At 37.1% G+C, this 26,541-nt stretch overlaps 5 protein-coding genes across 10 annotated transcripts in view; 1 reads left to right on the top strand and 4 right to left on the bottom strand.

Moving 5' to 3' along the window:
- Positions 1-6,033, bottom strand: part of hnrnph1 (heterogeneous nuclear ribonucleoprotein H1) — a 44,463-nt gene extending 38,430 nt beyond the window's left edge. For 2 of the 5 annotated variants that reach the window (XM_089135033.1, XM_089135032.1), the window contains exons 1-6: positions 5,834-6,033; positions 5,328-5,425; positions 5,087-5,242; positions 4,866-5,009; positions 3,096-3,234; positions 126-304 (exon numbers count right to left, since the gene is read on the bottom strand). In XM_089135033.1, coding sequence (XP_088991159.1) covers positions 126-304; positions 3,096-3,234; positions 4,866-5,009; positions 5,087-5,242; positions 5,328-5,412 — 703 coding nt within the window. In that variant the 5' untranslated portion in view covers positions 5,413-5,425; positions 5,834-6,033. Of the gene's footprint in view, positions 1-125; positions 305-3,095; positions 3,235-4,865; positions 5,010-5,086; positions 5,243-5,327; positions 5,429-5,833 lie in introns of all 5 variants that reach the window. The other 3 variants (XM_039649244.2, XM_089135031.1, XM_039649245.2) reach the window with 2 other exon arrangements.
- A 1,137-nt stretch (positions 6,034-7,170) lies between these two features.
- eif4ebp3l (eukaryotic translation initiation factor 4E binding protein 3, like) lies at positions 7,171-11,297 on the top strand. The gene is made up of 3 exons (XM_039648664.2): positions 7,171-7,542; positions 10,201-10,374; positions 10,729-11,297. Exons 1-3 carry the CDS (start codon positions 7,410-7,412, stop codon positions 10,758-10,760), a joined length of 339 nt encoding a protein of 112 aa, XP_039504598.2. The 5' UTR covers positions 7,171-7,409; the 3' UTR covers positions 10,761-11,297.
- A 1,120-nt stretch (positions 11,298-12,417) lies between these two features.
- hnrnpaba (heterogeneous nuclear ribonucleoprotein A/Ba) lies at positions 12,418-17,120 on the bottom strand. Of its 2 annotated transcripts, XM_039648660.2 has the most exons (9): positions 16,987-17,120; positions 16,511-16,756; positions 16,005-16,173; positions 15,769-15,927; positions 15,380-15,535; positions 15,080-15,179; positions 13,590-13,754; positions 13,404-13,489; positions 12,418-13,136 (listed from the first exon to the last, which is right to left on the bottom strand). In XM_039648660.2, the coding sequence occupies exons 2-8, from the start codon at positions 16,726-16,728 to the stop codon at positions 13,419-13,421; spliced, it is 1,038 nt and encodes a 345-aa protein (XP_039504594.1). In that variant the 5' UTR covers positions 16,729-16,756; positions 16,987-17,120; the 3' UTR covers positions 12,418-13,136; positions 13,404-13,418. The 2 variants fall into 2 exon arrangements, with proteins under 2 accessions (XP_039504594.1, XP_039504595.1); XM_039648661.2 differs by lacking the exon at positions 13,404-13,489 and having other exon boundaries at positions 13,041-13,136.
- Positions 17,121-17,637: 517 nt separating this feature from the next.
- Positions 17,638-21,202, bottom strand: nme5 (NME/NM23 family member 5). The gene is made up of 5 exons (XM_039648663.2): positions 20,829-21,202; positions 20,072-20,277; positions 19,604-19,704; positions 19,406-19,524; positions 17,638-17,915 (listed from the first exon to the last, which is right to left on the bottom strand). The coding sequence occupies exons 1-5, from the start codon at positions 20,970-20,972 to the stop codon at positions 17,832-17,834; spliced, it is 654 nt and encodes a 217-aa protein (XP_039504597.2). The 5' UTR covers positions 20,973-21,202; the 3' UTR covers positions 17,638-17,831.
- A 148-nt stretch (positions 21,203-21,350) lies between these two features.
- rack1 (receptor for activated C kinase 1) lies at positions 21,351-26,215 on the bottom strand. Its single transcript, XM_039648662.2, has 8 exons — positions 25,949-26,215; positions 25,514-25,685; positions 24,377-24,524; positions 22,995-23,090; positions 22,653-22,763; positions 22,317-22,457; positions 21,695-21,805; positions 21,351-21,455 (listed from the first exon to the last, which is right to left on the bottom strand). Exons 1-8 carry the CDS (start codon positions 26,055-26,057, stop codon positions 21,390-21,392), a joined length of 954 nt encoding a protein of 317 aa, XP_039504596.1. The 5' UTR covers positions 26,058-26,215; the 3' UTR covers positions 21,351-21,389.
- Between the last annotated feature and the right edge of the window lie 326 nt (positions 26,216-26,541).

Raw genomic sequence — 26,541 nt, 5'->3', positions numbered from 1 at the left:
GTGTTAGTTAGATAATTACATAACAGGACTGTAACTGTGCACCAACCTCTCACGATGCCACTCATTATTAGGCTCCATCATTAGCATATGTGGCATAATGTTGATAAGCACCAAAAATAATTTACCCCCACCGTAGCCTCCACGTCTCATTCTCTCAAAGGAGACTCCTCTTCCCATGCTGTTGTAGCCGCGGCCTCCACCCGGCCTGTCGTAGGGGCCCGGTCTCTGCATGCCCATGACCTTACGCTGGGGTTCATAATGTGTGCGCACTTCCGCGCGACTGCTCTTGAAGATCTCTATATACCTAAGGACATAAAGACAGACTGATGGCACCAGGGTCTATCGGCAGAAGACAAGAGCATTCCTGCGTGCAGTATAAATAAGAGCTGTCTGAAAACGGGTCTAATGAACAAACACCCTTAATTAGAATGACTCTGGGATGACACTAATTTACAGTCAGCGTCTCCGTTCAGTGACTTTACGTAACAGTTTCCGAAAAGAAAAAAAAAAAGAGACACAGAGAGACAAAAGAAATAAAGCACCCTTATTTATTTAGCTTCATTCAACCCTTCATTATGAAGAACTTTTCTTATGGTCACCCGAAGGTGTGGTGTGCTCTCATTGGACTGACACGCTGCTTTCGTTCTCTGCTAGCAAAGCACTTCAGACAGTTAGGGTTAACTTTGTATTACCTGTTTAACTGGGTCCTCATGATCTGAAGTCTTCAAAATGGTAGAAACACTGACAGATTCCTATTGCATTAGGCTTAGTGCTGAGTGGCCATGTGACTATCGGTTAAGCAGGGAGAGCTGATGTCACACATCTCAAAAGGCCCAATGGTGTGTCTGAACTGTGCGAGTTCAGACACACCAATGAACACGTTACGAGTCAGTTAACCTGATAATCGTGTCGAAGGAGCTGGTACGCGGCACGGCGAGCCAACGGTAATCACATGAGCTTTCGCTCTAAACACGGAGACTGCTTTAGCTTTGGATAGGTAAAAATAAAAAATAAATAAAAAGACGAGCGAGCAAATGATTTGGTGAAAAGCAAACAAAAGCACATCAATTCCAAAACATCTATGCGTGCTGTAGAGTTGCATCCACAGGGCTATAATAATATTCATCATAGATGCTATATAGTTGACAATAGGGATGCACGATATATCGGCCAGCATATCAAATCGGCCGATATATGTTCATTTTTAATGTTATCGTTATCGGCCTGGTAAGAAAATTTGGCCGATATATTAAAGCCGATAAATAATGTATTATTCCCTTCAGCTTAGGCACTTGTTGAGAACTGTTTATGTTTTTGAATTTCTTGAAATATGATTAAAACCTCTTCAAAAAATGAAAATCTGGTTCGGGACAACATGTGCAACGCAAATCTGTCATATCGGCTATACAACACTATAATGAGAATAACATTATAATTGTGCGCCATTGGGACATGGGTTTAATTGTGAGACTTTTGTTTTTGTAATCAGGCTCTCAAAAATTTGATAAAAATTTGGATTTAAGTTTATCTGCCGATATATCGGTTATCGGCTTTCAAATATAAAGAATTATCGGTATCGGACAAAATTTTCATATTGGTGCATCCCTAGTTGACAACTTATGTGAACAGGTTTAAAAATTATTGGGAGGTGCCTGCAAACTACTCTGCTCAGCTCTTAATTCCTCTCACACCATTAAAGCATCAACGATTATTAAAGGGATAGTTCACTTTGAAATTAATTTTTGATATGTTTTCGCTTACCTCAAGGGCATCCAAGATGTAGGTGTCTTTGTTTCCGCAGTATTTTCAATTTAGACATTTTTCAGTCAAACCGTTGTTGTCTATCAGTCATACACTGGAGGCTAAGGGGGTCCACCAAAAAGCATGCACAGAGAAGTCCAAATTAAACATGATTTAATGACTCGTAAATGTAAGTACACATTGATGGCCTAAGACACGAAACGAGCGGTTTGTGTGAGAAAATGAACAGTATTTATATCGTTTTTACCTCTTGTAATCATAGCCGTGACAAAATGATCTGACGGCACGGGCGCTTCGGTCTGCGCATGCGCCGGAAGTGCTCGCTTGCTCGCCTACGTCACTCTTTGTTTATACAGAGATTTCGGAAGTTTTACCTTTCACTAAACATATTTAGATATACGGGAAACTACAATGGAAGACGATTTCGGTATATCTAAATATGTTTAGTAAAAGGTAAAACTTCCGAAATCTCCATGTAAATATTGAGTGACGTCACACTCAAGCGATCACTTCCGGCGTAACATTGAACTGATTCAGTTCGGTTCAGTTGGACATTGCACAACTGATTCAGATCACTTAGACGTCACTGTGATTACACGAGGTAAAAACGATATAAATACTGTTCGTTTTCTCACAAAACCCGCTCGTTTTGTGTCTTCTCTGTGCATGCTCTTTGGTGGACCCCCTTAGGCTCCAGTGTATGACTGATAGACAACAACGGTTTGACTGAAAAATGTCAAAATTGAAAATACTGTGAAAACAAAGACACCAACATCTTGGATGCCCTTGAGGTAAGCTAAAACATATCAAAAATTAATTTCAAAGTGAACTATCGCTTTAACGATAAAAATCATACCGCGTACGCCTGGCTTAAAGTAAAGTCACAATTAGCGTTGATCAGTAAAATTTTCACAGGCCCAATAGGGAACTGACCAACAGAAAAAGCTGCTCGAGTTGAATGTAACTTCAGTGAGATTGCATTTGACAATATACAATGTACCTTTTTGTCTGTAAAATTTTGCTAATGTGGCTGCACTTTTAATGAGCCTGGCTGACATATCTGTCCATTAAAACCCAAAATTCACCAGCTTGTCAAAAAGTTCAAATATCTACTAAGCTCTTTTCCTCTTTAAATCTACACAGCGCTGCTCAATGGTTCACTCAGCACTAAAAACAGATAAAAAGCTGGGCTTCATTTTCCTTGTTTTTTATTTTTTGTTTGTCATCATCAAATCATCTGTGGTCATGTCTTGTCATTTCTGCAGTGGATGATTTAATGAGGTGAACACCATAAGAAAAGCAACGTATCCAGGCAACCAACCAGCCATCCCCACCTGTGCCCTATTCTTTCCTTGTGTTTCTTTAGAGCCTTTTCGGCTATATCCTGTGAAGCAAACTGCACGAAGGCCTCCCCCGTACTCCTCCCCTGGAAGTCCACCGGCAATGTTATCCCATTTGGCACGATTTCCAACCCTTCAACCCAAGGACAGATAACCCCAGTGGGGGACAAATTAAGTCACAAGCCCATTAACAAGACTTTATATTACTCTATGGGTTTCTCTTTATGTCAAATGAGAAATGATACTAAATAAACATACCAAATGGGGCCGCAATACCTTTTCTGGCACAACTTATGGATAATTTGGTGCAAGAAAAAGAAAAAAAGGGTCACTTAAATTGAATGCTTATTGAGAGTCTGTCTCAACCCATCTCTGTTTGTTTGGAAAGCCCCAATAAATGCCTAGATTTTTGTACACCTTTTTTTGGGTATATAAACACTACAAAAGGGCTGAGGCAATTAAAACAAATTTAAGTATTATTTCTGATAATTCAATTAAAGGGATAGTTCATTCAAAAAGGAAAATTCTGTCATCATTTACTAACCCTCATGACGTTTCAAACCTAGAAGACTTTTGTTCATCATCTGACAGTTCAAAATGTAGGTCTTAAAGTAAATCCATAAGAATCAATCCGTTTAATCCAAGTCTTCAGAAAACATGTTATTGCTTTATATGATGAACAGATTTAATTCAGGCTTTTAATCACATATAAACATTGATCAGCAGACAATCTTTACAACATTCAATTTTGCAAAGGAAGCTCTAGCATGTTCGCTTGACATGTAAGAACTTTTCTCGTGTTACGCAGCACATTTGACCTTCTACAAGCACCAATGAGGTTCATTCTCACAAGTACTGCTGAGCTTCAGATTATATTTGCTGATCAATGTTTATGTGTGAATAAAAGCCTAAATTAAATCTGTTCATCAGATAAAGCGATTAAGTCTCTTCAAAAGACTTGGACTAAACCACTCGATTCATATGGATTTATTGGTAACACTTTACAATAAGGTTCGTTAGTTAACATTAGTTAACTACATTAGTTAACATGAACTAATAATGAATAGCACATATACAGCATTTGTTAATCTTTGTTAATGTTATTTTCAACATTTACTAATACTTGATTAAAATCCTGTTAACATTAGTTAATGCACCGTGAACTAACATGAACAAACAATGAACAGCTGTATTTTCATGAACTAACATTAACAAAGATTAACAAATGCAGTAACAAATGTATTGCTCATGGTTAGTGCATGTTAGTAAATACATTAACTAATGTTAACTAATGAACCTTATTGTAAAGTGTTACCGATTTATTTAACAATCTCTTTATGAACCTTTGAAGTGTCAGAGTTTTGTGTGAATAGACTTTTAAGGGAGGGACAGAAATCTCCCAGGTTTCATTAAAAATACCTTAATCTGTGTTTCAAAGACGAATAAAAGACTGATGGGTTTGAAACAACATAAGAGAGAGTAAATGATGACAGAATTTTAATTTTGTGTAAACTAACCCTTTAAAGGACAAAGCTGTATAAAAAGTGACCCATCTTGGTCCTTCTGGATGATCCAATTATGGAGATTTAATATACTGATCCTAATTTTAAAGATTAAATGACTAAAACCAAGTACTTTGGATTTAAATGTTCAAAGTTCATTAATGAGCAAATGATGGTCCGATAAGCTAAAATACACCTTAGATGTAGGCATATTGTTTAATTTTGTGAATAGTGGGGAATTTGAACTTCCGATCAAACATACCTGCAAAAAATTGGACAATTTCCTCCTTGCTGCATCCGAAGGGCAGACCGCGAAGCCTAACCAGGCCGTCTCCTCCTGTGTCTGGGCAGTTCGGTCCGGTGTGCTTTAAAACCCAGTCCATCTCAACACTATTGGATTTGAATACTGAAACCACAAATTAATCGATCAGCATTTTGCCATGAATTATTAAGGATCCTAATAAGGCAAAAGGGCCTGCCTACCTTCTACGTAACGGTGCCCCATGGTTTCACGATCTTTCTTCACTGCGATTTTAAGACCTTCCTCCGATTCAAACTCGACAAATGCCTCTCCACTTGGTCGTCCTTCCCGTGTATATGTGAAGTGTATGCTTGTTCCATTGTTGGCAATTTTACATTCTATAATGAAATTTAGCTAGAATTAGTCAAGCAGGGAATAATCAATAAGGATTAGATATGGAGATTTAAGTAGAGGCTCTTTCACCTGAGAAAAACCTCTGAACTTCATCAACAGAGCAGGACCAGGGCAAACCTCTGACTCGCACCACAAACCCCTCTCCATCCGCCATGCTGGAAATAACCCTGCTTAAACACAATATAAAATACATCAATCTATAATACAGTATTACATACAGAATAACATCCGTTTTAAAATGAACTGTATTTCATGATGTTATATGCATCTCAAATGAAGCACTGCACAACCCAGACATACAACATATAAGGCAAAGCTCAGTCAAAAACACCCATTTAGTTTATTCTAAACACACACACCGGTCCAACTAATAAAAGCTAAACCAATCAATCATGCACCTAAACATTCCATATTCAGCCAAAACAAAAAACCAAAATATGACCCTTTTAGGTATAATATAACAGTTAATACTAATAGTAAATAGATATATTTACATCATAAATGGGAAACTGTTTTGCATAACTGAAGAAACGAAAGTGTTAGCTTTAGCGAGCTAACTTAGCTGAACCACATACCTTCTGATAACCCCCCAAATACGCTTCGTCTACTCAACCGAAGCAATCCGTTTTATCTGCCCCTTAATAAAGTATTTTATCACTTCGTATATACGTCTATAATAAGTAAATGAATAATAGAAAAACGAGAAACTGAACAGCTCTCGCGTATGAACGGGAAATAAACGTCGCTCTTCACCGGATTCAGAAACTAAAAGAGGCGTTTGGCGACCCCTACTGTTTGAGTGTGAAACTACAGCGCTCTAAATCTATACAAACGTGACGTTCTCTATCTGATTTTGTGAAACAAACCACCTATGTATGTAATCTTTTTTATAGATAAGGAAACGGGTTTTTTTTTTTAAGAACTTAAAATTTGGCTCGGAAATAGGCTTGAAGTCGTGTCCTAAAAAAACAACAACAACAGTAGGCTAATTTTATTATTAATAATAAAACAGCTCATGAGCCATTCCACCGAAAGGGTGACATTTATGTCCCCAAGACATTATATGTATAAAATTGCATGAAAATTAACTTTAAAAATACATTTTATTATTAACGAAAACGTCATGCACATTAAGCTAACTACAAATTTAAAACGTATAATTAAAATCATTAATAAAAACAACACAGAACCCTAAAAAAAAAAAATAGCATTTTCTGCATGTCCCAACTCTCTATCTCTAAACTTTACCATGAAATATTATCATTAAAATCCTTCAGAAATCTGAAAAAAGAGAAGAAAAAAAACATCACAAAACATTTTAGATAAAATACACATTTTCACTCAGTCCTGTTAGACTATTACATCCCCTCTCTGAAATACGTATTCCACAAGACACATTTTCAACAGTAAGTTGCATCATCTGGATCTTCTGAAGGCAATGGGGCGACTATAAGTCACTCCTCTCAATTTCACTTCTGTATATTTGATGAAATTGTAACTATGAGAAGGTCAATCTCAATATACAGTCCTGTTATTATTTTTTTCTTTTTCTTAAAAAATAAAATTAAACCACTATTTTTATCAGTTTTGTTTGACCCATAATGTATACAATTATTTAATGAATTAATTCTAAAAAAATGTATATGCTTGACTCCGGCCCTCATATAAATGTAGCATTTTCTAAATGTTCAGCGGCTCCTTTTCGAAAAAAATGTTTTTTCCTTTTTTTTAATGTAGTCTTGAATTAGTGTCCTTTAATTTCAATTTGGCAGAAGATTTGCAAATATATATATATATATATATATATATATATATTTTTTTTTTTTTTTCAAAGATCTGGCAACCCTGCACGTGTTTTTGTTGCTCAAGTCTCGTTTATCACATGATGCGAGTCACGTAGTCTGTTCTGTTGTTAAATAGCCGAGCGCGCTCAGGCAGATAGACTCACTTGATCGGCTTTCACAAGACCAGCGCTGTCTACAACACGCTACAAAAATATCTGTGGCATTTATTTTTTAATGTTGTTAAAACTTTGTTGAGCTAAGTAAAATCAGACACGTCATAGAGACGGGTGTTGGATAGAAACCCTTTAGAGCCCTGATAAATCACCGTGTTTTGGTGTCAAGAAGTTTCGATCACACTTCATCCACGATGTCCGCCAACACACAGCAGAGCAAGAGCTGCCCCATTCCTACACGCGTGCTGCACCTCAAAGACTGGTCTCAGCTCCCGGACTGCTACAGCCAGACCCCTGGAGGAACACTCTTCTCCACCACTCCTGGGGGTAAGACTGCGTTTTAAGACTGTACAGTTTATTTGTTTGTTTATTTGTACAGGTTGGTGAAGAACATGTATTTTGATGAATATTGTGCATCTTTTATTCTTCTATAGGGGAAAAAACTTAAACCAGCCCGAGATCTTAGCTGCATGGGCTCCCAGTGTGGTCTGTTTGTTGGTTTTAGGTGGATGTTTGGGAACTTGGGAGAGCAACTTTAACCAGCAAACCATCTTGGAATGGTTTAAGGTGTATGTTGTAACACATTGTGTTCACTTTATTTTTATGTTGATATACAACATCCACACAAGTGTTTTTTGTTTTTTTTGGTTTAAATCAAATTAAGCTCAGAAATGTACTTATTCAAAATATTAGCAAATTTTCAAAAACCTATACTGTTTTCAAAATCAATAAAGACTAATTTCCTGTTGGTTAAACTAATGTTGTAAACAAAAATACAACATGAAATATACTTGACTTGCATTAATGTGTAGCACAGACCTGGTTTAATTAAATAAAGCTTTTTTGTTGTTGCATTAAACCAGGGGATGAGCATGTATTTGAAAGATAAAACTTCTTGTAAAGATCTCAGATGTGAATTGTTTAATTGGTACTAAATTCCTGTTGCTACGCAAACGTTTGTTATGCACAACAATTTAGTAATTTATGGCAGACCGTCTGCAGCAAGATAGCCCAACTGCCATGCGTGTTGTTATGCAACACTGTCTGGTTATCTGATTTGCGACTTGCATGTCCCCAAAATGATAGGCATTGAGTTAATCTAATCATGTGGAAAACAATCACATGACCCCTTTATTCCTGGGCAGGACATACATGTTTCTCAATCTCCTTTGTCCCTCGCTAGAATATCTTTCGCATGTGGCTGTAACTGTAGCACGTTCAGAGGAGGAGGCAATTCTTAGAAACAACCCTCCTCCTTCACAGCTGTTGTGGATTTCAGGAATAACAGAACTCTGTGCTCTGGAAAAGGAGTTCACTGGGGCCATCATGGACGGTTCCCTCACCGCAGAATGAAAAATAGCAGATCAGAGGCATGTGCATACATGTGTGTATATATACATATATAACTATAGTTACTTACTCTCTATAGGCGAGCTGAGAATCCCTGCCAACAATTTGTACGGATTGCATTTCACTCCTCAAGCAAAACAAAGAAATGAAGCCTGTTTTTAGGACCTTTTTGTTTACATCTTGACATCCCATAATTCAAAATTATGGAAACTACATTTTATGATTAATCGTGATTAATCACATCCAAAATAAAAGTTTGTGTTTACATAATATATGTGGATGCACTGTGTATAATTATTTTGTATGTATATATATATATATATATATATAGATGCATATACTTGAGAAAAAAATATAAAAAAATATTTCTTAAATATATACATGCATGTGTGTGTATTTATATATATGTATATAAAATAATTATACACAGTGCACCCACATATATTATGTAAACACAAGCTTTTATTTTGGATGCGATTAATCGCGATTAATCGTTTGACAGGCCTAATATAAAAGGGTTTAATTAATTTTTATTTAATTAAAAAAATACAAAATTATAATTTGGGGGGAAATTGTGCTAAATTGTCACAATGGAAATATTATATTATATATTATGGCCTGGTTTCACAGACCTTAGTTCAATTAGGACATTTGTAACTGTCACAACTTTTATAAATGTGTCTTAGACAAAACAACATTTTACTGGTGTGCATCTTGAGACAAAACAATGCCACTGACAAATTTGAAGATCGCTCAAACATGCACTTTAGTCTGGGACTAGCCTTGTCTGTGAAACCGGGCATAAAAGTGCAATTATAATAGCGCAAAAAAAAAAAACGTAATTTATTTTAAACAAAATAAAAGGACTGGAAAAACTTTTAACCTACACAAATTGCACTCTTTCACTTTCTTGAACTCTGAGATGTTGAAAACCATGCAAGTCCTGCAGAAACGGTTGGTCTAGCTGCTCCCAGTGGTGACCACTGTTCGTCCAACCCCTGTCCCGTCTCCGTCCACACCCTTCCCTTCCCCCTCCTCTCTTTGTCCAGAACACATTGCACTGAATAGCAAAAGTTGCGTAACATGTTTTTCAGCCACTACTGGGTACAGCATAGCTGCTGTTAACTACAACAGAGACACTAGTTATATAGAGTTAGTTAAGCGATGCAAGTTTGTTCACAACTCCTCGTAACATGAGGTTAAACTCACTGTGTTTCCCCCATGGCTCGGCTCGGCATTCTCACGTGCAGTCCTGCTCAAATTTCCTAGAACTAAAATGGGATGTGCTGACTCCTGCAATTGAGGGAGTTTGAAAACTTCTTTTCACTTGCAAAATGTCAACCATTTGAGTCTTTGTTTGCTGTCTATTAGCATGGGCGTGTTAAGTGGCACATCGAGTTCTTTCTTTTATTTTGTTAAATAGATTAGAATTGCTGTTCGTTTGGTAAACTCCCAAGAAAACCATACGTCTGACTGGAAAGCCACATTTCAAGGATTGCATTTGAATGCTAACACATTTTACTTGAATCCTAGGTGTGTTGTTTTCACACACGTGATAGTCTGCAGCCTACAATGTAAATATGTTTTTCTATCATGTGATTGGTTGATATAATATATGTCCCATCCCTCCACTAGGAACACGGATCATTTATGACAGAAAGTTCCTCCTGGACTGCAGGAACTCTCCCATTGCCCGGACCCCACCCTGTTGTTTGCCCCAGATTCCTGGAGTGACCGTTCCTTCCCAACACCCAATGTCCAAACTACAGGAACTCAAAGAGGAGTTGGAGGAGGAGAAGGATCTGGCAGGTAAAGTTGCTGTCTGCTCCAGATAAAGAAAGAAAACCTGTTCTGTGATAATATTTCCAGGAAACATTAAGCCCTCAGGTTTCTCCTGAAACAAACTCATTTGAGTATATTCTGTACTTTTTGGAAAACAAGGTTCAATGGGGATCTAAATCGCCATTAAGCAAAAAAGCTTTAACAATTAACAGATTATTGTTTTTTTTTGTAGTGATAAATATGTTTATGAGCTGTAAAAGTTTTTTTTTTTTTTTTTAAGTGAACTACTCCTTTAAGTTTTTAGGTCCTGGATTTGCACATTTTCATGGTTTCTCCATTCAAATGCCTCAAAGAACCAACCTCTCTTTCTTTTGTTTTAAGCTGATGACAACCAGTTTGAGATGGACATTTGAGTCTTTCATCTACCTCCTGTGGAGAGCTCTCTATATTATCTGTCGGGATGATGCTAATTACCTCACAATCAGCGGACATCACACACTCACCAGATTAATGGGCTTTGTAATGAGCTAAACACCCAAAGGGTGTCTTTTTCTTTTGATTAAAAGTATATGTTCAACGTATACAAGGAAAAAAAATCATGATTGTTTGTAAGTGGTGGGATTTTAAAGTTCTTTATTGTACATATGGTACTTTCTACTTTTTTTTTTTTTTTAAGAAAATGTAGCATTTTGTGTAAGCCAGGACAAAACCATGGTAAAATCTCTAATTTCTGAGCATTTTATCTCAGCAAACATTGTTGATTGTTTAATGGTATAGGACGATTAAATGCCAAATGAATGTCTGTTGCATATGTTTGGTGTTTCGTTTGGAAAAGCACATCAGAACATAGATGTACACCACCGTGTCCCCTCAGGGTTTTCCTGGTGTTTCATTTACCTGGATTTCCTCAGGTTTTATTATTTTGATTGAAATAAAAAAATGAGAAAATACTCAGTCTTTGATCAATTTGGAATTTGTGCAAAAGGCTACGGAAAATTACATATTGGGAAACTGCATTCTTATGATCTTGGTTTCAAAACGTATCTACAAAAATCATGGTAACTTTGCATCATTTACAGGAGGAAATTTCAGTGCTTGCCAGGTAGAAAGATTTACAAGTAGATATGGTTGTCATGGAACAAAACAACAGCAAAGAATTGGCATGAAAAATTAAAAGATAAAACTGAAGATACAAGTGAATATCATGGCCAAATCATGTTAAAACTTTGGGGTTGGTAAGATTGTTTTTGCAAAAAGTCTCTCACCAAGCCTGCATTTATTTGATTAAATATAATTGATTTCTGTAAGTAGAATTTTCAGCATCTTCAGTCACATAGAAATCATTCTCATGCAGATTAAGAATTTTTTTTTTTCATTTCAATATCAAAAATATTTCTGCTGCTTAATATTTTCGCGGAAATTGTGCAAAATAATCCTCAGGATACTAGAAAAGGCAGCGTTTCTTTGGAAGAAATCTTTTGTAACATCGTAAATGCCTTTATGACTCTAACTGACCCCAAACTTCTGAAGAGTAGTTTATATGAAATATATTTATTCCTAGATAAGGGCTGGTAACAATGGCTTTTACTGGTAGATGCTGTAATACACACCATGTCATGGCACTTTTGGACTCTCTTTTTATCTTAAAACACTCAAAATGCATATTGGCTCACAGGAAAACATTCAGGAATTGGAAAAAGTTTACTGCTGTTTTAAATAGACTTTCAAGTTAACAAAAGCAGAAATGAAAGTTGCATGCACTGCAGTAATGTCTCTATCTCACAGGTTAAGTTTGGAACAAGCTATTTTATCCATGCATGTTCCAAAACTAATTACTGTCAAGTTTAGATACAAACTGTCCCAGTTTAATAAGCCTTTTTCTATTCTACATTTATTGGCCAGCTACCTCTAAAAGACAAACTGTCTCAACATCTATTACAGTGACCTAGTTTTCAGTCACTGGACTATTATCTTTTGACACTAATATCTTCAAATGGAAACGTCAGGTTGATGGTTCAGAAAGACAACTTCATTGTGGATATGTAACGCAAAAGCATTAAACATACAATAGACATCTTAAAAATCAAGTTTATTTCTTGAAATTTGTCCAAGACACTGGAGGAATGTGTATCCAGTGTTTCGGGAAAGAATCATGTTACAATTACCTGTGTATGTTTTGAGGTATAGTTTAATCACTATTAAAGCCACTCTTAAATATCTAACAAGACAGGAGGAAATCTCCTTAAAAGCAGTAAAGAAAAAAAAAAAAAACCAAAAAAAAAAAAAAAAAAACTTGTCAAGACTTGCCACAAACAGATTTTCCAATGGACAAGCTTACAATCGTTAAGAAATCCCTTTTCATCTCACCTTGAAGCCATGCAACTTTGCGACACAGAGCACAGGTGACAGGAAAAATAATATCATCTAAAAACACTAAAGAAAAATGAACCAAAACTGTTTATTTTGAATGCATTTTGAGAGCTCCGAGTCTAGATGTGGTAGACACAGCCATGATGTAAAATACAACCATACAATACATTAGAATCAAAAAGGTACCAAAAAGTACAGTAAAAAAATAACACTTCCATCTCTGGAAATGTAAAAGGACACAAAAAACAAAAAAAAAATAAAACAAATGTGACAAGTGACATTTGCACCCCACCCCCCCAGTTCCTTATGTTTTCTGTACAAAATGAAGCAGAAGTCCAGATTCTGCCAGCTTCCAAAAGTAAAAGACCCCAATGTTCACTGTGACCAGACGGCTGGTTCCTGCTCGGTAGCTTTACGACCTTGAAGAGAGAAAACACTGGTTTAGTTGCTTTTAAATCACATTTCCAACACATGTATTGTATAAAATAATAAAATAAAAAATGAAGTGAAGAGATGGGGCCTATCATGATCTACCACTAGAACCCTACTGTATCACTACAACCCTCCCCAATCGGATCGTTCTATCGGCCTTATAGTTCGACTGGGTCAATGGAAATGAATTGGTAATGGAGCGACAATTAAATTAACCTTACCATGAGTGGTGGGAAAAAAGTTAAAATTCATACCTTAACTACACATGATCAGTATGGCTTGTAGCTACTCTGGTGAGCCCCACGTCTTGGAGTTTTTCCATAGCTTGTATTGCCCTGGTCTAGGGGGGTAAGAAGAGCAGAGAAAGGAACTTGAGTCCCTCGTATTCACAAGAACCCAACGGGGACGGTGGGGAAACCCCAAGGTCAATCAGTGCTTACTGTAGTCATATCCCCCGCCGTAGCCGTAGTAGCCTCCAGAGTAATCGTAGTTGCCGTAGCCTCCGTATCCACCGTAACCTTGCTGTCCGCCGTAGCCATAACCCTGGTTACCATAGCCTTGATTCCAGTAGTTGTTGTAGCCCTGATTCCAATTCTGACCCTGGCCTATAAAACAAAAGAAACCATTTCAAACACACCATATCTGTGAGCGACTTGAACCATAAAGCAATTGGCATCTACTTTAGCTTTGTGGGGTATTTAAACAGATTTGAGATCAGCCACTTCTTTTAAGATGGAAACAACCTGAAGATTTCCCATATACAGAAAAATTAACTGTGCAAGGGTAGATGTAGTAATGCAATTTTACCACAAATATGAATGGCCAATTCGCATTGATGAGAGATCTCAGTAAAACTAGCAGAAATGGGAGGAGTAACTGGATTTGTGCTTTGCCATCACCCTCCTGTCGTCATGTGTGTATTACATTGCTTCTCTGTTACCAAAACAAGCCAATCTGAAGTTAATACATCGTTCGACCGGACACAACTGTTGTGTATATATATATATATATATATATATATATAGATGGATATATACACATCTATATATTTATATCTACCTATCTATCTATATATATATATATATATATATATAAAACAGTTGTGTCCGGTCAAACGATGTATTAACTTCAGATTGGCTTGTTTTGGTAATAGGCACTTACCCAACCCTAAAAGCCGTTTTCGTGCCTCTAACAAGTGCTTTCGATCTTTCTGATCTCAATGGCATGTGAAAAACGCAGTAAACTGACATTGTCCATAACGATTACGGACATGGCACATTCAGACGGGACTAAAATCAAAGAGAAGCAAGTACATATTACTTTACCCCACCTCTCCATGTTAAATTAGTCCCGTCCAAATAAGGCAATAATCTCATTCAAAATTAAAATGTTTAAGATTAACCCCTGGTTTCACAGACAAGGCTTAAAGGGATGGTTCACCCAAAAATGAATGTTCTGTTATTTACTCACCCTCAATTTGTTCCAAACCTGTATGAATTTCTTTGTTAGGGTAAGTGATGACAATTTTCATTTTTGGGTGACCTATCCTTTTATGACTAGTCTTAGTGTTAGAGCCGTTTTAACTGAAAGCAACTTTCACTAGTATATATTAAAATATGTCAATGCCATTGTTTTTTCTCAAGATGCACATCAGTAATATTTTAAGGCATGTAGATGTCCTAATTGAACTAAGGCCTAATATGAGCCCGGTCTGTCATACCAGGCATCCAGATTCATAAAATTTGTTTAAACTAGCCTACATTCGATTCATTTACAGAGAGACAACGGTGACTGCACAGAGTTGTATTGCGGTTGCAGATCAGTGCATACGAATCATTATCTAGTTAAACTTTACACAGACTAACGCAGCCTACAGTTTGAGTGGCAGATGAGAAAGTCCAACTGGAAATAGACGTTTGGCTTTACTAACCTCCACGCCCCCTTCCTCTTCCTCCACCGCCGCCTCCAAAGCGACCTCCGTACTGCTGCTGCTGGTACACTTCCTTAGGCTGTGCAATCTTAATCTCGCACTAGGAGAAAGAAAAGACAATCGAGTGAATAATGAAAGAGGTCAGCTACATAAAACACTGCAATAAAAATCAAAGCAGAAAATATTTTTTTGTATTGTATAATGATAGCAAGAATAAAGGGGTAGTACTATGTCAAAATATGAACAACCCTGAGGACTTATCACATTTATCAGTAAATTGGGCACACTGGAAACACTCACAAGGCCCTCTTTTCCATTTGTGTCCTTGGTTCCACTGACGTTGTGATATTTCTTTTCCAGAACTTTCTTGACGGCCTCTTCTTCCTTGAAGGTAATGAAGACAAACCCTCTCCTCTTATTTGTCTTTGGATCCATTGGAAGTTCAATAGTCTCAATCTGCAGCGACAATAAATAAATAAGAGTTAACAAATGCACGAGACAACTACAGATGCAAATAACATTAAGAAAATTACAAGTCTATGCAAATAACTTCAAGAGAATGTTTTTACACTGACAATATATAGTTAATTTTACAAACACAAATGAATGCATATTTTCAAAGTAAAACCTAATAGACAAACAAAATACATTTGATTCTAAAAAAAACCTAAAAAAGAATGCGCCAATACCTCGCCAAAGGCACCAAAATACTCGCGGATCCTCTCTTCTGTGGTTTCGGGGTTCAGTCCACCGACAAAGATCTTCTTAACGGGTTCTTTCTTCATCGCCATCGCTTTCTTAGGGTCAATCTGCCGTCCATCCAATCTGTGCTCTTTTTGTGCTAAAACCTGTGCAAAGAAGAGGAATTTGTGAGTTCCCTTCCCACATCACAAGAATATAGGTTTCCCTAAGCACCAAAACTTACCTTATCTACACTGGCTGGCTCTTTAAAAAGAATAAACCCAAATCCCCTTGATCGTCCAGTGTTGGGGTCCATTTTGATGGTGCAGTCTGTCACCTCTCCAAATTTAGAGAAGTAATCTTTAAGATCCTTTTTACTAGTGTCCCAGCTGAGCCCCCCAACAAACATTTTCCTGAGGAAACGAAGCAGAAAAAAAATGAATGAGACCAGGAGGGGGCGTGGTAGCGCAGATTTCACAATTTCTCCATTTCTTGCATTAGAAAGCCACTTTACTGACACTAATAAACGGGAAAAAAACTGCAAAACAACAGATACATTTTTAAACGCACAAAAACACAAAATCATACGCCGAAGTAAACAATGAATTTTAAACCGTAAGTTATCTTTATTCTCAATTCACCAAATTCGCCCATCCCCCTACAAAAAAAAGACACATGGCGCCAACAAAAGACGGAAGGAACAAAGGATTTTATGTCCGAGCATTTAGCACAAATATTCCTCGAACATACCCCGCATCTTCCTCTCCTTTGCTCGCGTCAATTTGCCCGCCATCCGATGCACTAGTTTCGTCTTCATCCCCGGCCGTTTCGTCCGCACCGGCGTCTCCCTGCGCCCCGGCCTGTGCGCTCCCGTTGCCCTCCTCGTACTGCCCGGCTCCGTTCAGATCGTCCTCGCCCTCGTGGCCGTTTTCTGAGGTTTCCATATACTGCTGTTCGGCGTCTGACATGGTGGTAGTTGAATGTAAAAACCTAAAACTGCAGAAAATGTGTGATGGTCACAAAAGGAAGCGCCTTATGTAACGCACAAGCACCACCATTTTGAACAGCGGCGGTTACATTCTCATTCGCAACGAGAATGTAAACATTTCGTTGTTTTAATTCACATATACACAACTTTACTGGCCTAGAATTAAATACGACGGTTAACACGACTAAATACGCATATTAAGGCTTATAAATTCATAATTTGCACGTAAATACTTTACCTTAAAAGCAGCAAGTGAAAAGTCTCCGTGGAACGCTTTCCGCGGTGTGGGCCCTTCCTTATTGCGCCGACAAGCGGTTAGTTTTATATTACTGGATGGTAGATAAAGGAATTTTAGTAAGGGCACATTTGATTGGATGACTTTGAACGCCTATCAACCTGACAGCCAATTAAATATGTCTTTAAACGTCACAGAAATCCTCCCCCAAACGCGCTTCCTCTGAACCTTCTTCGTGTCGAGTGGGGGAAGTCTTTGTTCTTGTTTGGTTTGTAAACATGTTGTTGACCACTTGTACATAAAATTAAGTGTATTTATTTATATTTTAATAGCATTCGGCTAAGAAAATAATGCGAGAAAAAGCCATTTTGTATGAGCTATGCTTTAGTCAAAATACTAGTACGAAGAGGTTAGATACATTTGCAATAGGAATTTGAATCATTAGCATGCTAACATGCATTTTGTTGTTGAGATCGTAGAATTATATTTCACTCTGTTGAGTTTTTTTTTAATATTAAACATTAATTGTGAGTTGAATGTTTGTTTATCGCCATCAGAAGGGTAAAAATGTATAAAATAGCACGGGTTTAATGTGTAAGAATAGGCCATCTACTGTTGTAGCAATCAGTGACCAAAAAAAAAATACTGTAAATGTGCAATTTTATCTTACATTTTAATTAAACATGACATAAGCAAACATATTTGATAGCACAGTAAATCAAGGGTTAAATAACATTGTTTATAAACAACATTTTATTTTATAAAGCAGTTTAAATTATATGAGAACAAAATCCAAAATAAATCAAGACAGTATCGTGTTGGTAAATTCTTGTTGCTTGAAAAACAAATCAGACTGCCTCCTTTACTACTGTTCCATCACATATTTTGGGCTTATTTGGGTTATTATTCATCAGCCAGTCAGCAAGCCATGTCTGTAAAGGAAAAAATAATGCAGTACAAAAATAAATGAGTAAATAGCAATAGATGTATCAGAAAATCCAGAACACAGTTGTTCAAGAGGTTTTAATCTGAATCAGAATGATTAATATTTGGACATCCCAGTCTTATCCAGGATCAGGTAATCTATTTTACTCAGAATGCAGTTTCATAAAGCAACATTAGATTGGATCACGCACAATGGGACTACATATTACAAAGATGGCTACCAGCTGTATAAAGAACAACAGATCCAACAGTCAGCAGGGGATCACAAAGTATTTTTATGTTAAGAGAGAAAACAGCACAATAAAACAATACAAACAAATATACATGCAGCAAGGGATGCAATTGTTAGAAACTTCTTTTGACCATTTCGTTATAATTAATACAGCCATGAATGCCTGTTTTTGTTTGATATTGATAGCTGTTTGGGGGGTTTAATAAAAAAAAACTTAATTGTAAAATAAAATAACTTTATTTTAATTCACAGTCTACTGCTATATCACTGTAACAGTTAAATCAAATGTAAAATGTAAATTGATATATACTGCAAGTATGATGTAAAGTTTGTTAAAGTTTATTAGTAATTATTGTTGTAGCCATTTTTATAGTGTTTGTTCCTGAAATCCATCCAGAATTCAACCATCTTGTGGGATCAGGATTGTCCAGATTATTTTTTATATCAAAGGTATCCCAATCCTGAAAAGTTTGAACACATACTGAAGGTTTAATTAAGAGGGAAACCATGATATTTCGAATCGATTATGTGATCTACCGGTAATCTGATTTCAGAATAATATTTTTCTTCTTTTGATCAACCCATTTTCAAGATCTGATCCAATCCGATAGCTGAAATCCAATTGAATTTATTTTGAACAATTGTGCACAGGGTGACCAAGGGCATTACAGTTTTCAGGTGAAGAAATTATTCACCCAGAAATTTCAATTGTCATAATTTCTTTGTCCCCATATAATTCCTAAGATCTGACTTTTCTTTGGGGAAAAAAAAGCATTATAAATTTTAAAGAATCTTTGGTTACACTTTATTTTAAGGTGTCAGTATTGCAGTGTATTTATACATTTAAGTACAGATTAATAACAATTATTATAGTAGTAATTAAAAATAAAGTGTTACCTAATTTTAGAATTATTAAAAATAAAGAAACTTTATCTACTATAGGGTTAGGATGAGGGTTCATTTCATGTGCAGTAATTTTATAGATCATTCATAGATATTACTAACTATATGCAACATCATTATACATGCAGTTACTGTAGTAATAATTATAAATTATGCATACATGAAATTAACCCTAAACCAAACCCTCACAACCCTATAGTAGATAAAGAATTAAAAACACCAGTAACACCATTTCACAGTGTCAAAATAAAACTGTAAATTAAAGTTAAAGTTACCGAATCTTTTTACAGAATACCAAATCTTTTTTTTTTTTAATACTTTTATATGAAAAGATACACTTACATAGGGGTCCATTGGCTTTTTCTTACACAGCTCCGTCAGTCCAGTGAGAAGTGTTGGGCTAACATACCGGCTCAGGTAATCTTTGGCAGCATCTCCCATAGGAATGGGTTCAATCACAGCTGAAATAGAAATCAGATTTTCATTATGCTTTCAAATATTGTTCATTAAACTCATTTGTTCAGAGTTAAATTCACTCACAGTTGGAAAACATGAATCTGATCTCCCTCTCAGCAGCAGAGAAGGAATCACTGCCATGTACAGCATTGCGCAGGTCACATGTGCCTAGTCTGGCTCTCAGACTGATGGTGCCATTCAGTGTAGATGTGCATTTCCCAGAAAGAGAAAAAAAAAAAATTAAAAAATGGACTGTTACTTTGAAACATAACGTGTATGCATTTTTAACATAGACTTGTTGCAATGACAGAAACGAGATATGTGATTGATTTAGGCACTGGAATGAACATCAGCTTTGTAAATTATTAGCCTGAAGTGTATAAAATCAACAAAACAATCAATTTATTTGGCCTGGAGTTTGAATGGAACACAAAACGGTGCAACTGTCATAGTTGTCTCGACAGTACATAAGAATTTAGCTTTATAAGTCAGTCATTTTATTATTAAACCACCTGCATAGAGAGAGAAGAGTCATTCAATGACATTCATTACCAGTCAGGATGTGTCTCTCTAGCCTTTATACTGCTGACTGGTCCCATTATGGCTTTCCAGGTGGCAATAGCCTGGTGTCGGGCCAGTGCTAAAGCAACTACTGGTCCGGAGCTCATGAAGGCGGTCAGATGGGGAAAATTCAGCTTTCCATAATGCTCAGCATAGAAATCACTGCATTGCTCTGGACTCAGTTGAAGCCGCTTTTTCTGTCAAATGAGAAACAAGAATGCAAATCTGGCTAAACTACCATCATTGCCCACAAAATATGAGCTAAATGAGTATATTTCTGCTGTTGCTTGAAGGATAGTTCACCCCAAAATGAAAATTGTCAGCATTTACTCTCAAACCTGTAAGTTTCTTTCTTCTGCTGAAAAATATATTTTAAAGAATTGGTCACCATGGTCTTTTGTTTCTACTATGGATGTCAATGGCTACCGATGTACGGTCAACTGTCTGGACCAGTCTGGTTACCCATATTCTTCTAAATGGATTTTGTGTTAAGCAAAAGAAAGAAACTCATACAGGTTTGGTACAACTTGAGGGAGTAAGTAATTACTTAGTTTTCATTTTGGGGTGGACAATCAGTTTAAAACGTTAGAGAGTCTACCAGCTAGTGACAAAACACATCACGTGACTGTCTTAGGTTCACAATACAACTAAAATGTATTACGTGTCAGTTAAGTTACCAGAAAACATCGTGTGCATCATGTAAAGTATTTAAATGTGCAGTGCCTTTCCACTTAGCAAGTTAACATACCTGCAGAATTGTAAATCCAGACTGAAGAATAATGTCCTCAATTTCATCAGTTTTGTTGATGGCATCAGGTTTGATTAAAGCCAAAGTTCTCTCCACGAAGATACGAGGTTCTGGCATCTGTTTTTGAGGACTGTCGCTATCCATAGCTTTAAATTGGCTAATGATAGTTTGACACAATTTTACTGTAACCTACTAGACTTCACGGTTAAATTCGAAGTAACTTCAATTGCCAGGGAGTCACTCAAATTATAAAGTACAAATAGTCTTAGTTACCAGAGTGAAAGCACAATTAACACGTTTTTTAACCTTCAACCCAAATAATAGTTTATTTAATTCAGCCGTCTGTATCATGTCGCGACATGAGCAGTCTGGTTTGTTAGCCTTGTTGCTAGGTTACAGTTGCAAAACTTAAATCTACATGCAGCAGTGCCATCTGGTGGTTGCCTATTTCAGTGACTCGCAAGGTTACATTTCAGTTCTTAGTTTATTGAAAGGCAGAGAAAGTAAACAGTCAATTATAGCTCTTTTTAAAACTTTTTATTCAGGCATTAGAAAAGGCTTCTATCTGGTTCCAATGGTCACCTGCCACACTCTGATCAGGTTGTCAGTGTAGCCAGCAAAGAGAGTCTGTGATGAGAAAAGAGAAAGGAATTATAAATCAGACACTCTTTTAGACGAACTATTGATTTAAAAGCATATCACTAATCCCCTCATATTTGCAGGACTGACATCACAAGGTTTCAGATGTTAAAAGTGATTGGGAATAATCAATGGGGAAGCTGGTCCAGCCAGAATTTAGGCACCAAAAAGCACTCGCAAGACACCAAATCAGATGAAGTGCAAGTCCAGGTTGCTTCAAAACCCACCTGTCCATCAGCAGACCAGGCCAGAGAAGTGCACTGAGGTGGCTCAGCCTTGCTGTTGGTGGTGATGATGTCCTGCCTCAGCTCATCAACTATGATCTTGCCCTCCAGATCCTGTTGAGACAATACAGTCAAGCTTTGCAACAGTAGAATGAAAATGCCATTTCTGCTCGAACCATTAGTTCTCAGAAACAGCCTCTTTATCATCATAGAAATACAGAAGGCGTTTAGAGTTTCATCACTGAACCCAGTGCGCTGATATAAAAGTCACCATGAAATCAAAACTGAATTAGTTTTAAAGGAACATTGCAGCATTTATGATTTATCGGCCCCTAAAATCTTTAGTTGGCATGAACTCAATCGACACAGCTTAGTTTGCTTCACGCGAACTATTCAAAATAACTGCAAAATAATCTCCTCTCTGAGGCGTTTACTGTGTGAGGGCGGGGCATCCTGTCACTCAAACCACAACCATCCAATCAAGTCTTAACTTGCACTCTCTTGTTTGAGAAGTCATTTCACAAGACTATCACAACTTTGATTTCATGCCGACTTAAAAATATATTGAAGATAAAGCCCTTTACATTCAAAGGAAGTTTATTTATGTGTATTCACACAAACTCACCCAGATCTTGATGCTGGGTCCAGTGGCAGCACACAGCCAGTAGCGGTTAGGGCTGAAGCAAAGGGCGTTGATGGTGTCCCCACCATCCAGGGTGTAAAGGTGCTTGCCTTCATTCAGGTCCCATAGCATGGCCTGCCCATCCTGAAATAAGGACAAACACAGTAAATACAGATTGAAAAGCAAACACATCTCACTGATATCACAATACTGTGTGTTCAGAAACAGCCTCTTGTCATCACATGAATTTAGATGGCGTTTGGTAAGGTTCATCATCTCTTTAACACTCCACCCTCATGTCCAACCCATTAACTTCAGTAGTAATAATAAACAGATTACCTTTCCACCGGAGGCACACAGAGATCCATCAGGAGACACGGTCACTGTGTTCAGGTATCCAGTGTGGCCAATGTGGTTGGTCTTCAGCTTGCAGTTAGCAAGATTCCATACCTATAACAAACATGCATAAATCAAAATGGTTATATTAGCAAATATTAGGCTGAAGCAAATATAAGCCATTCCTAATTCACTTGCATGTTAATGGTTTCAATGCATTACCCATCATAATTGCAGGACTTGTCAACAGTGCCCAAGAGCTCAGAAAATATTAATGTATATTTCTTTAATCACAGGGTAAAGCCATTACAAAAAAATCATTTAAAATTCAACCACAGGTCTCACCTTGACCATTTTATCCCACCCGCAGGACACAATAATGGGGTTGCTGCTATTGGGAGAGAAACGCACGCATGAAACCCACTCAGTGTGGCTGTCATCCTGTGGATGAAAGTCAAAATAAAGGGCCTCAGAACAGCACAAATTTCTAAGACCTGCACAAATAAAATTATAATGGTATGGTCAACAGAACAAACCCATACAATCTCAAAAATCAATCATGTATCATGTATAAACAGGCTGGGGCATAAAATCAATATCTGCACGCTTCAAACTCTCAAGACAGGCTTTCCTGATGATGTTCAGGGCTCAGACACTCTGTTTAAATCAAGATGAAATGCATTTCTTTAGCCAAGCATTCATAAAGTGTACTATTTTATCTGATGAGACCATACAATACATGATCATCTTTAGACTAAAATGCTATGAAAAGCAGCCACGCTAATTCTTTTTCTATAGATTACAGATTGCACCAGATCCAGTCTTTGTGATGTTTTCAGGCATCAATTGCGAATGTTTCATATGTCGGGAACTTTGGATCAACACAAATTTTATATAAAAGAGTATTTTGTTGTGTCAGCTCAACTGAATACATGCATCTAAGCACATACCATACTGTAGCTGGATATTACTGCCATTTAGACATTAATTTGATCTCTGACTAATAACAGAATACTTGCGAAATATTTGCCAAAACGACAAGTATTTTCTGTAAAGTGGCTTTGAAACCATGTATTGTGCCTTGCTTGATATATACACACACGCATTTAAATTATGTACTATATGAAGCAGTTAAACAGGTTTTACCCAGGAATGTTGAGCATTCACATTTAATTCCATAGAATTAAATCCACTTTTTCTCTTTCTATAAATAATCACATTAGGCCATATCACGATTACGATTCGTATTCCTTCCCCAAATTTAAAGGGATACTCCACTTTTTTTTGGAAATAGGCTCATTTTACAACTCCCCCAGAGTTAAACAGTTGAGTTTTACCGTTTTCAAATCCATTCAGCCGATTTTATGATATTTAAATATAGCAGTAAACGGACAGTTTCTGGTCTCATTGACTTCCATAGTATTTATTTTCCTACTATGGAAGTTAATGAGACCAGAAACTGTCTGGTTACTGATATATTTAAATATCATAAAATCGGCTGAATGGATTCGAAAACGGTAAAACTCAACTGTTTAACTCTGGTGGAGTGGTAAAATGAGCCTATTTCCAAAAAAAAAAGTGGAGTATCCCTTTAAGAGTTTTGTTCTACCACTTAAGACATTTGATCAAGCTAAATTAAAGACTTTAAGATTTTTTTTAGGGACCCAAAAGAACCCTGATGATGTGCAAGTCTCTCGGTTAACCACTCCAACCTTACAGATGTGTACCTGGATGGTGTACTTGCAGACTCCCAGGGTGTTCCACAGCTTGATGGTCTTGTCTCTGGACCCAGACACAATCTGACGGTTGTCAGCAGAGAAGGCCACGCTCAGAACATCCTTGGTGTGTCCAACAAAACGGCGGGTTGTAGTGCCACTAGGTGAGACAAAAGGACAAATTCAGATCAATGACATCAAGTCGCCAGTACATGTTTACAACCTGTCACTCCAGATAGATGATGGCTATGGGATGTTTATAGTAAGTTTATTGCATAACAGCTTCACAAAGTTATTTCATAGCAAATACAAATTCAGCATTCAACAAAAAATATAAGAAATGAAAATATTTTATAAAACTCAACTTAGATAAGACTAATTTTGTACATAATTTAAATGTTCAGAAACGTTCTGTCTCATAAAGTTAAAAATTGGGCAGACTAAAAATGTGTTTAGTTTATGCAACAATATTGAGATTTTGGTGCATCACCCTCCAATAAATACCCGTGAGTCACATTCTGAAATAATGATTGTCATAACATCTGTAGAAATGTTTACAGAAACTGCAAATTAAATTAAAAGAATGAATAAAGGGATTAAACGTAGTGTAAAAAAACACATAAGCATACAGTGATATGAAAACAAAAAACATTTCATGACTTCCATTATTCATTTCTAACAGTAAAAATAGGGTCTTTAAACAAGATGCCTTTTTTAAATATTAGGATTGGGGTTTCTCATTTGAGGATGATAATATTTGGGGTCCATTAAATAGGGTGACCATATTTTGATTACCAAAAACCAGGACACTCGGCCCGGCAAACAGATAGGCCTACTCAAATGATACTAGAAAGTTTACTCAAAAATACCTTATTAATTTCAATACATTTAAAGTAGGTTATGCCTCCTCTGTATGGATGGAAAATTGTGATACTGTTATTTGAAAACAGGACTTGTCCTGGGAAAACAGTACAGTTGGTCACCCTACATTAAAATACAAAAGCACATTATTTAGGTGATAGAGTTAAGTTCAGAAACAGCCTCTTTTATCATCACAGTGAAACAGACGGCGTTGAGTTTCATCACCACTTCTAAACCAATGAATGATAGATTGAGTGACTTCCCATGACTGTCCCCCAAAATACTCACGTTGTCAGATCCCACAGGCGCAGGGTGCTGTCCCAGGAGCCAGACAGGGCGAACTGACCATCAGATGAGATGACAACATCACTCACGAAGTGGGAATGGCCCTTCAGAGCACGCTGGGGGATGCCATAGTTGGTCTCATCACGGGTCAGCTTCCACATGATGATGGTCTTGTCTGCAAGATGGACAACAGAAGATCATTCCCCAGATCCTTGACTCGTAAGCTTTCATTTGTAGCAGATTTTTGGCAACTAGTGGCACACAAAACACACGTACACTAGTTACTAGCGTTCACTAATGATACATTATGAACCATTACTAACGGTTTTACACACAACTAGAGCAGAATGGACTTATTACTCATTACTTAGGGTCATTTAAAGGGGTTCATGTATTCGGATACTCATTTGGCTCAAGCGCGGCTCTGTGGACACTTACCCCGGGACGCGGACAAAATCATGTCGGGAAATTGGGGTGTTGTGGCGATTTGGGTGACCCATCCACTGTGACCCTTAAGGGTACCCCTTACCGTCATCTGCTCGGTCATTTTGGCGCAGGAAAGAATCACCTATAAAGGTGGATGGCGTTGGATTTTGTCGGAGGGCCAAATCCTCCCTATCTCTCACGGTGTGGAAAGAGGAAAAGGACGCGGCACACCGGAAGCAAAACTCTTGAGGGTGAAGCGTCTTCTTCAGGTCGCGTTCTCGCATGTGAGAACAACTTACTGCCATCTAGTGTTTGGATGACGGAGCACTTTAAACAAAGATCGAGGCTATCATACATTACATGTCGATAAAGTTCCCAAAGTAATAATTAAATAATCGTAATGTTTAGGGTACATTAAGTGCAAGTTGATAAATGGTGTATGTAGACTAGGCCATAATGGTAATTTCTTGAATATATGCATATTAACCTGAACACCAAGAAAAATATAAAGTTAACAAATGCTAAATTAATTTATGCATACACTAGGCCTACAATAAAAATGCATGTACGTTACTATGAGCCTTTTTTTGCTATACTATGAGCCT

Source organism: Pimephales promelas, chromosome 9 (genome assembly GCF_988280905.1).
Source record: "Pimephales promelas chromosome 9, fPimPro1.hap1.1, whole genome shotgun sequence".
Classification (NCBI taxonomy): domain Eukaryota; kingdom Metazoa; phylum Chordata; class Actinopteri; order Cypriniformes; family Leuciscidae; genus Pimephales; species Pimephales promelas.
This window is presented reverse-complemented; position numbering and strand designations above follow the sequence as displayed.